Source organism: Siniperca chuatsi, linkage group LG4, assembly GCF_020085105.1.
Source record: "Siniperca chuatsi isolate FFG_IHB_CAS linkage group LG4, ASM2008510v1, whole genome shotgun sequence".
NCBI lineage: Eukaryota > Metazoa > Chordata > Actinopteri > Centrarchiformes > Sinipercidae > Siniperca > Siniperca chuatsi.
In genome coordinates this window covers 10,319,459-10,330,558 of record NC_058045.1, presented here as the reverse complement: position 1 = coordinate 10,330,558, position 11,100 = coordinate 10,319,459, and the positions used below count along the sequence as shown (strand labels likewise).

Genomic DNA, 11,100 nt, shown 5'->3' with positions numbered 1-11,100 from the left:
TGGCCGAGGCACTCTCTCTGTAAATATCCCTCAGGTCTGAGAAAGACAGGGGAAGGGAGCTGGGGAGGAAGAGGGAAGCGGATGGATTGCAGCCTTATATGGACAAAGCACTGCTTTTCCCAGGGTTTGTGGCTCTGACCCCCGGCATGATGCCAGATGTTGCGCAAACAGCTCCTCGACACCACCAAGTGGTGCCACCAATGAAATGCTACAATTGAACTTGAGTGGGTTTTTGTTCTTTTTTTTTTCCATTTTTGACAGCTAGTTTTCCAGATCCGCTTACAATAAATAAGAAATAAACTGAATTGGTAACAGTAGAGGGCTTGCAGAAGGGAACTGGATCAAAATGTGTTTATAATATTTCAGTTGATATAATGCTTACATGGTGCATTTCTATAAAAAAAGTACTCCAGTTATTTGTTATTGCATTGCCATAAAGTTGGGGGACTCACAAGAGACGGATTAAAACTACCACTCCTACACTACCATTTTGCAACGCAGGCTATAACGCAATAATTAGCAGCCTGACATCACCAGGGTTATTTCCCAGACTTTGTAAAGCTCATCTAGAACCATAGAAGACATCCAACAGCTGTTTTACAGTTTGAGTTAGTCATTTCCATGATGAGAAAAATGACCTTTATGTGTAAAATTAAATTTTTTATGTAATCGAATAAACACAAACAAACTGACACACTGTAAACCTGCGGCAGGTAGTATTCCAGCATAAGAATACTGGTTGGCTTTTGATGCTCTAGACAAAATGGGTTGCAGGAGTGTGTGTCTGTCGGAGGGACCCTCAATAGAGGCCTTCTAGCAGGTTGGGACCCACATCTCTTATGTCACCTTGGCTTTTTTTTGGACATTTTACGCCTTTATTGGATAGCAACAGTGGATAAATGACAGGAAATGAGGGGAGAGAGAGATGAGAAGAGACATGCAACAAAGGTCCCCGGCTGGATGCTCTCCGAGGATGTTGCGGTTCATGGTCGGCAGCTTAACCCCAAGGCCACCAGGGCGCCAGCTTGATCTCCTTTCATTATTTTAAATAAAAAAATGTTGTTGGTAGCGGTTGTGGGACTTCTACCCGTGGCACCCATAAGGACAGGAGCAACCCTACCTGCAACCCCAATTATAGTAATAACAATAAAACAAAAGAGCCAATGGAAAATATATATGTAATAAAAGACATAAAATAAATGTCACAAAGAAATACTACTGAGGTAAAATCAAGTAAAAATCAACAAAGCTCTCCCATAAAAGTGTTTTTAAGAAGACATTTAAAAGTGAATACTGATTCTGTCAGCCTTATTTCTTCAAGTAGGTTGTTTCAGAGGCTCTGACTGCAAAGACTCAAATGATCGTGTAGACTGTTGTATAAGGAGCGAAATAAGAGCAAAAGGGTATTTAGAGCAACTGGTAAGCAGAGTAGAGTTGACATGATTTTGTTTGGAGTGAGTTACGTGATACTTCTTGGAAAAGATAGGATGGAAATGTAAACACTTGCACTGTGACCTGGAGAGTATTTTTACAGTCTCAGCCAAGTGGTCCTGGTGTTTAAATTGTAAATATGTACGCATAAGGTGGCAGCCATTACAGCCTGCAACAAGACTGTTCACTCTTTCCAAGTGTAACACAAGTGTATATTAATATTGTTTTTCTTAAAGCTGGGAGTTGCCATCATACATTGTGAGGTTAGTGCATTTGACATTTCACTAAAATCTAATGAACATGGTAATTTTGTAGTGGTGTCCTACCTAATGATCCACTGCACAGCTGGGTTTAGACACACTCTGCCTGATCGTCCACGTTAAATCCATGCCATGTTTTCCAGCAGACCCTAAACCATGTCCAGGTTTTCTTTGCAGCACACAGAGCTACATGGCCTTTTCCTACAGCTTTCACATTCTACTAACTTATAGATCCACATCAACAACTTTTGACTTCTTTGCTTTCACTAGATGTGAAGGAATTATAGCACAAAAGCAGTTTTTTAGAGGTTAAACTGTAAAGAACAAGCGGCGTGGGAACTTCTGCAGGTTCTACCTTCAATTTGTTTGTTTTTTCCAGCATTCCTCTTTGTTGCAGAAACCGATTCTTCTTCCTGAGAGTGAAACATTCACACTGTAGTAACGTGTTAGAAGGAATTATGCTGTTGACTGCAACAACTCTGGTTAACTTTCAGGAGCTTTATAACTGAGATTGTATGTTTATTTTTTTTGCCAATGAATGCCTTCAAAGTAATTAACAATTTCAGACATGCTTAATTGATGAGGGGAAAGTATTTGTCCTGTAATTAACTTTTTCTGTTCTTTGTTTTGTTCTGTGAGTGGATCTTTTGCATGATGATGTCTTAGGATGACATGTCTTGTGACACAAAAGTGTCAAAGTACACAATCTACAAATAGCCGTTACTGGCAGGAACCTGTGAAAAGTGTGTGTGAAAAGTTGTGTCCAGTGTTGTTGCATAAATACAGTACATAACCATTATAATCTCGCTGAGGGAGTGTAATAGTGCAGATAGACAACTGATGTCAAAATATAGATGTTTTAAAGCCATGCTAACTTGTAGTAAATTAAATAATCTTTCATTGTTCAAGAGCTGGGACCTTCTCAACAAACCCTGACTGCAGACTTCCTGGTTCAATTTAAGCTTTCCAGGTAAAGATCGCCTCCTCGCCATGTCCTGTGACTCAGACCCTTACATCTTCTCCACCGACACTCTACCCACTGACCCCCGCTTCCTCCCTCCACTGGCCAATGGGCTTCTGGGATGGAGGGTGTACAACAATATCATGCACATGGGTGGCGTGTATAACGGGGAGGGCGGACGTTGTCACCGAGCAGATGTCCCCTGTCCTCTGGCTGTGAAGGTTGAGACAGAGGAACCAGCCCAGCACACCTACAGCCTAGACACCCACACAGGTAGTCTCTGCAGGGTTTGACTGTCTGGTTGCCAGAACTTGTGTTGTTGCTGATCTCATTTCATGCTGTGAAGAATTGTCGCTGCTAACTGTCTCATCTTCTCATCCAGGCATTTTTACCCACACTCTGAGCTCAGCAAGTGTGACCGTCTCACAGTCTTTGTATTCACACCGATACTACTCCAACCTGATGGTGATGGAGATACTGTTGGTGCGTCAGGTGACTTCAGCGGAGCCAGTCACTGTTAAGCTGGAAAGCTCGTTCACACCTGAGAGCAAAGACATCGTTTTTGAGTCTGGTCCTGATTACAAAGGAGGAAGGTAAGGTTAACAAAAACATGCACATTTTTGACTATATAGTACAAGTATGATATCTTACACAGTCCACATTCCTCTCTCGCTCAGGCACATCCAAGGAAAGACGACCAGTGCGGAGTACCCAGGAGGCTCCTGTCCCACAGTGCACCTTATCTGGATCCCCATACCCTCCACTCTGACACTGCTTCCAGAGCAGAGCAAGGCTCGCTGGGGCTTCATCGTGGTTGTGGCCAACAGTTTAGACACTGCTGAGGCCAATTTTGACGAGGGCCTGAATCTAATGGCGACTGGTAGCCTGCGTCCGTCTCACGAGAAAGCCTGGAAAGAACTGTGGCTGCAGAGCAAGGTGGAGGTGGCAGGGTCAGACAGCCTCTACAAGGCTCTGATTGGTTGCATGTTCTACTTGATCAGCGCCTTCCCCTCAATACATGACACCTCCAGCTCTTTTGGTGGAGTCAGTCCAGGCGGGCTGTCTAATGGTGGGGATGGTCAGGACTACTGGGGCCATGTTTTCTGGGACCAGGTAAGGTTATGGGCAGTTGATGGCTAGCTATGTGATTTACATGTTGTCTGTCTGGGTTGTATGATGTTTCACACAATGACCCTACCTTCCTGTTGATAGGACATTTGGATGTATCCTGGTATAGCCCTTTTCTATCCCAAGCTAGCCCGAGCTGTGCTGGAATACAGGGTTCGGACTGTAGATGGCGCAAAAGACAACGCCCAAAAGCAGGGCTACAAGGTATCAGTGTCACCATCATAGCTCTTCTGCCCTCACTCACTATGCATGTAAGTGCACAACTATGCAGTGAGCTAAACACACTTCCAATAAAGGTTGAAGAGAAGAGTTGGTCTTTGAAGTGTTTTACTGGAAGCAATTGTGAAACTGTTAAAAACTGTTGGATAAAACACAACAAACTCAATGTTAGTGGTGACAAGTCAGAAAAAGATGATACAATAAACAAAGGTTAGACCAGAGGTGTTGTAACAATTACTTTGTACATAAACAAAGACAATGAGAAGATTGATACCACTCTCATGACTCTCATGCACTAATTATGTAGGAGGATGAGCCAGGAGGAGGTTAGCTTATCTGAGCTTAGTGTAAAGACTGCAGCAGTGGGAAACAGTTAGCCTAGCTGTCTTCAGAGTTAAAAAATACACCTACCAGCACCTCTGAAGCTCACTGAATTACACTTTATATCGTGTCTGTTTGTACACAAACAGGAATGTAAAAACAAGAATTTGTGGTTTCAGGTAGAGTTATGTGCTGTAACTATTTCTCCCCAGTAGCAGTGATTTCTTGGAGATTCATACATTCATTTTGTTACCTTTGGACAGAGCTAGACTAGCTGTTTCACCCAGCTTCAAGTCTTTATGCTAAGCTTCTTTCGGCTTTCGACTTTCGGCCTTATTTCCATAGTTAGCATACAGACATGAGAGTGGTATCGATCTTCTGATCTAAATCTTGGCAAGAAAGCAAATATTTCCCAAAACATTGAACTACTAGTTCCCACAGTACGTAGCCTACAACACAATAATTATGCTAGCACTGTAAACATAAAAATAGTCTACAAAATAAGCAAAATGTATAACATCAACAGTAGCCCAACAGTAATTCAACAGTGACCTAGGATGTTTTATTGGCAACACATTAGCCTCAGATAGCATTAAGGCTAAGGTTAGCACTGACCTGATAACAGAAAAATTAATTTAACATCTCAAATTACAAACAGTAGTCACAAAATAGCTTTAACAAATACAGTATCAGCAGATAATAGTCCAACAAGAGCACTTTATTTGATATTAGATGTTTGACTTGACAAAAGCCTGGAAGTAAAAGTGTGATTTAAAAGACTGTGGGACAGTGGTAGCAGCAGTTGCTACTAGCAACATAATGTTCAACTGAAACCAACTGCTGGTAGCAGAACGACTGCAGTGTTGGCTATATTTTAGGGCTGATACTGTTAGTCTCTGTATTCTTGCTCTCCATTTTAACAATAACAATGAAACTGTGCCTGAAGAAAATATGCTATCTTTACAGGGACTAAAGTTCCCATGGGAGAGTGCTGTGTCAGGGAGGGAGGTGTGTCCAGAGGACATTTATGGACAACAAGAGATTCACATAAATGGAGATGTCACCCTGGCCTTCCAACATTATCTCTACCTCACTGAGGTATGTGCTCTTTAAAACCCACTCACCATCCTATTGTCTCACCCTGCGTGAGGATATTAACTGAGCTCTTTGTTGCAGGATCTGTCCATGTTCACAGAGGGCCAGGGCAGTGAGGTGATATATGGTGTGGCTGATTACTGGGTTTCTAGAGTAACATGGAGCCCTGAGGACCAGAAGTATCATCTCTTAGGTAAAGACCAGTATTAGAAAGATGGTAATTATACTGAATTTATTTAGCTTTACATGGTTATCAGGCAAATTCTTTAATAAAAGCAAAATTAAAGATCACTGGCAAAACTCATTATTTCACAAAACGATTTCTGTAATGAAGTAGAACTTGGCTCTCAGTGTTATTGAAGTTTTTAAATGTTAAGACCTTTTTTTTTATTTAATTCACTTTATTTTTGCTATTGTAATGTTTTCCCCCTATTTTTGTTGATATAAATAAATTAGCCACAACATTTTTATTTATCTAACTTGGAAGCATAACTGTATGATATACATGTAATCATTACTATATAATAGCATGAATATTTGTATTAAAATATTATGAAGCATTTCCCTTTTGTGCCATTTAGGTGTCATGCCACCTGATGAGTACTACTACAATATCAACAACTCTGTGTACACAAACACAGTGGCCAAATTCAGGTACGAGTATTTGAATATTTCCCTGCAGTGCATTTTAATTTATGAATACTAATAACACAAAACGATTCTCATTTGCCAGTCTCCAGTTCGCTGTAGAACTGGCTTACCTCCTCCAACATCCTGCACCAAAGGAATGGCAAGAAGTGGCTGAACACCTCAAAATACCTTTTGACCAAAAATCCCAGTACCATCCTGAGTTTGATGGCTACATTAAAGGTTCATTTTTGTATGTTTCTGACACTGACCTGGATAAGAAAATCTGGCGTCCATAACATGTCAAAATGTCTTTTGGACCTCTCACAGGTCATCCAGTGAAGCAGGCTGATGCAGTGATGTTGGGCTATCCTCTTGGATTGCCAATGTCCCCAGAGATCAGGAAAAATGACCTTGAGGCGTATGAGCCAGTAACAGCTCCTAATGGTCCAGCCATGACATGGGTAAGACACAGCATGTTGTGGTCAGCACAAAATGAATGTTGTTGTTAACTCTGCTCGACTCTATTCGAGATGTATTGCCGAATGCACTTTTTAAAAAATATTACATTTAAATGATTTACGAGATAAAACTGGGCAGTGGTGGAGGAAGTATTCAGATCCTTAACTAAAGTAAAATCAGCAATAAATAGCACAATGTAAAAAATACAAGTAAAAGCCTTGCATTCAAAATCTTACTTAAATCTGCTGTAGTCAATATTTTATATTATCAATGAGTATGTATGTGTATGTGAAAGGAGTTGTTCGTAGTGACAAACGCAGAGAGAATTATCACCCCACTCTGCAGTTCCCTTCAGCTCTACGGAGCATTTCCACGTCTTTCAGCTAATTGCTTTGATTTTACGGCTCGCAACTTTATTGTTTTCGTTGGACTCTCACAGCTCTCATCAGAAATGTTTTCCGCAGCAAGCAGCTGATTTCAGCTAACATGCTGTGATAAACCTGCTACCTGCCCAGCACCAAATGGGAGGCATACAAAGTTAGCGACTAGCTGATGAACATAGTGGAGGAGAATTAGCAGCTGAAGAGCCAGATATTTCTCTCAGGAGTTGGTATCGACCAAAAACTGAGCTAAAAGAGAGTGAAAATTGGACTTACATTCATCATTATGACTCCAAATGAAAGCTAATGTTGCTCTGTAACTGCTGGATGTATAAATAGGCAACTCTTTGCTAACACGTTAGCCATATCAGCTTCATAAGGTGATATATCAATGTTGTATTTACAGCTTGTTGCGCTGCCCCTGCGTGGCCAAAAAATCCATTAATCCAGCTTTAAAGTACATAAGTATTAACTGCAAAATGTACTTAAAGTATCAAAAGTAAAAGTACTTGTTATACAACAGAATGGCCCCTGTCCGCTTTTTATTGTATAGTATTTGATTATTATTACTGAATTTAATGTTGTGGCTGGTGGAGGTGGAGCTAATTTTTATCTACTTTAGACTGTTGGGTGGTTTAATTTATAACAATTTATTGTAAAATCTTAATTAGAAAGTAACTAGTATTAATAGCTGTCAGATAAATGTGTTATTTAATTATTAGTTGCTTGTGTGGTACACATAATTAACTATGTTTTACAGCGTCTCCTTGCACTGAACGTAAAAGCCTGTTGCTGCTGTTGCTTTACGTTTATTAATTATTGTATTTTTGCACCAATGCTTTTACTTTCCATTGTCAGGGTATGTTTGCAATCAGCTGGCTGGAGCTAGGGGAGGCTGAGAAAGCTCAACATTTACTTGAGAAGTGCTTCAAAAACATCCAGGGACCGTTTCAGGTATCCTTCTGACTCACACACCCACATAATACTAATACATGCCTCTTTACTGGACATCCAGTGAATGTGTTATTACCTCTTCTCACAGGTATGGAGTGAATCATCAGATGGCTCTGGTGCGGTCAACTTTCTCACGGGTATGGGAGGATTCCTGCAAGCTGTGCTGTTTGGTTACACTGGCTTCAGGTCAGTTATTAATCCTCCCACCACGCACAATGAAAAAACACCTCAATATGTACTCGGCACGTAGGCAGTGGTACAAAAATTGACATACTGTGGGTTTTTTTTTTTTAGAGTTCAGAAGGAATGCCTGGCCTTTTCCCCACTTCTTCCCAATGACATTTCTGAGCTCTGCATTCGTGGTGTGAACTACCTGGGTAGTCAGATGGACTGGCTGGTGAGGAAAGATGACGTTTGTATCATACTGAGGGAACATGCAAGCAGTGCTGGCAAGTCCTACAATCTACAGGTTGTCCTGAAGGCATCAGGAACAAAAATCCCTCTCACGCCAGGTAACACACAAGCCAAGACATGCAGTGATAAAAGCACAATTCTGTTTTTTAGAACAAGTACCGAGTGTAAAAAGAGCCATAGCGACCTAACGTTAGCTAAGCTGTGAAAATCTGTTGGTGCTACACTGAGTGACTAGCTAACGTCGCTAACAGTTATCTAGGACAATGAAGTGATTATCAAAATGATTTTTTTAAAAAACACTATATACAAAAACAAGCAGTAAATACATATAATAATAAATAAATAATATGTAAAAGCTAACTGTGAAAAGTGAACTAACTAACTTAAGGATGAAAAAGCACTAAGGTTGGAGGCGAAGGTAATATTACTGTAGCGTAGACAGGAAGTAAACAGACATCACGTGCAGTTCGTAAAACGGATATACGTTACACTACATTGTGCAAGTAGAGAATAATGGATTTACTAAGTGTTTACTTAGTCTACTAAGAGGCTACTTTAGAATAGGGAACCTGTTTGGGTTAATAAGTGTCAAACTACTATTCATATACAACAACTTCCTTACTTACTATCAATATGCAGTAATTAGGAGGTTATTGAGGGAAACTTCTTAGTTAATGGCCTAGTAGTTGTAGAATATGGTCATGTTGAATAAGGCATTAATAAGGGCTTTATAATGACTAATAAAGAGCCAATACGCTACTAATATGCATGCTAATAAGCAACTAGTTAATGGTGAATATGTGAACCTTAATATAAAGTGTTACCAAAGACAAATAACCGTAGTACATGAGCTTATATGTAGGACACAATATTTGAGTGTCAGAATAAGAAAGATTGCAATGATGAGGAAATTCACAAGATGAGTCTTGAACTGCTTGCATTTAATCTTTTAAAATTCAAGAAATGGCACCATCTGTCTCATCCAGAGAGAAAATAATAGAGAGCGCTCGTACGCTCTCCATTTAATAAGAATTGGCTCTCGAGACATTAAAGTGGCAAAAGGCAGACAGGCAGTGATGTCCTGTATCGTGACTCCCATAAAGCTGAGAAAACTGGGGGCTCCAGGGGTTGTCAGTGACCTTAGATAGTGACATACCACTTGTCAGAATAAGACAACGCGGTTTCAGTAAACTGTATGTAAGAGTGAGTCTGGGGACTGTGATGGAAATTAACGCACACTGGAGGATTTAAGTTTCTCAGTAATTTGATTATCAGAATCAGAATCAGAAATATTTTATTAAACTCTTTGTTACAGTAGCTCGTCTTTACGTCAGTGCACACAGGAGAAAGTACTAGAAAACAATATGATACACTATAAACACTATAAAACAGGTCAGAAATAAATTAAGTATCATGTCGGTATAAGTATAAGATAAACTAAGTGTCAAGGACCAAGTGGGTTTACTGGTTGATGATGAAAGTACAGTCTAAAATACAATGTAACTACTTATGTAATAAATAATATTAATAAGCGGAGGTGCATGTACTGTCGAAGAGTAATTGAGGTATATAGTATCAGTAGGAATAAATAAGAAAAAACTAACAAGGGAAAACTAATATTGCACGGAAGTAGTACACAGAATATTGCACAATTGTTATTAATTATGGCGGAGATGTAGTGCTCAATGTCCAGTTTAGTGACCTAGGGTCATACAGACTAACCCTTAGAGGGAGGAATTAAAGAGTTTGATGGCCACAGGCAGGAATGACTTCCTGTGGCGCTCTGTGGTGCTTTTTGGTGGGATGAGTCTTCCGCTGAAGGTGCTCCTTTGCTTGACCAGCACGTCATGGAGCGGGTGGGAGACACTGTCCAAGATGGCATGTAGTTTGGCCAGCATCCTCCTCTCTGACACCTCTGGATACCAATATGCTATTAATAAGCATACTCACCCCAAATACCCACCCCAATCCAAAATGGTACATGATATATTCCATTAGAGGAAAGCCTGAAAATAACCTGTTACTCTGACTTTACAATTACTCAACAAGCCTATTTGTTTGAATTCATGTGTATGTATTTTCCTGTGTACCAAGTCATTTTGAAACTATGTGATTTTCTTCAGTACTATGTTATCCTTACTTTGTTACTTGATTTCCTATTTCTTAATGACATTGATGCAGTAACAGATTATTATTAATTTACTTGTCTACATGTATGTTTTCAGGGCAGCCAGTAACCTTTCCTCGAGAGCCCGGGTGTGTTTGTAAACTGGCTTCGACGTCCACCTGTTGGCCTTTCTGAAACAGCAACCATGACCCTCCTAATCATTTAATTTACACTGAATTAAAAATATGTTGAGCAAATTATTTTATATCTAAGTTACTGTTAAGTTGTATGTTGCCATTCACTTGAGCAACCATCGACAAAATGTATGAAGTTCTATAGCTGTGTAACACGGTGGAACTACAAATAAGCATAAAAGGATTTACAAAATATAAGTTGTCTGTTTGTGTTGATTTGATTAAAAGAAAAATGCAAAAAGAAAATGTGTAAGTGCTCGGACTGCTAATTTGTTAACTCAGTGGATCTTGCCTCTGGCTGGTAGCACCATAAAAGGCTACATGAAATTTTATATAGAACGCAACATTTTCTAATTCATGACACAGTGGCCTACAAATATTTCTTTCTGCAATTTATCTGCATTATTTAGAATACATTTATAAAAAAGCTATTAAGTATTATAATATGCCATGTTACAAAACCATAAACCACTTGTATTGTAAATGAAATATATTCAAATAAAACTCCTTACATTATGTGCAAAGCTTAATTGTCCCCTTTCTTTCC

General features: G+C 39.7%; 1 protein-coding gene across 2 annotated transcripts; it reads left to right on the top strand.

The window, feature by feature from the left end:
- Nucleotides 1-1,637: 1,637 nt before the first annotated feature.
- Nucleotides 1,638-11,071, top strand: pgghg (protein-glucosylgalactosylhydroxylysine glucosidase). 2 transcript variants are annotated; one of them, XM_044194508.1, is made up of 14 exons: nucleotides 1,638-2,039; nucleotides 2,601-2,925; nucleotides 3,035-3,245; nucleotides 3,330-3,765; nucleotides 3,865-3,984; nucleotides 5,287-5,418; nucleotides 5,497-5,608; nucleotides 5,997-6,069; nucleotides 6,149-6,285; nucleotides 6,373-6,506; nucleotides 7,743-7,838; nucleotides 7,927-8,024; nucleotides 8,133-8,350; nucleotides 10,478-11,071. In XM_044194508.1, exons 2-14 carry the CDS (start codon nucleotides 2,682-2,684, stop codon nucleotides 10,552-10,554), a joined length of 2,088 nt encoding a protein of 695 aa, XP_044050443.1. In that variant the 5' UTR covers nucleotides 1,638-2,039; nucleotides 2,601-2,681; the 3' UTR covers nucleotides 10,555-11,071. The 2 variants fall into 2 exon arrangements, with proteins under 2 accessions (XP_044050443.1, XP_044050442.1); XM_044194507.1 differs by having other exon boundaries at nucleotides 1,639-2,039; nucleotides 2,654-2,925.
- The last annotated feature ends 29 nt before the right edge of the window (nucleotides 11,072-11,100 follow it).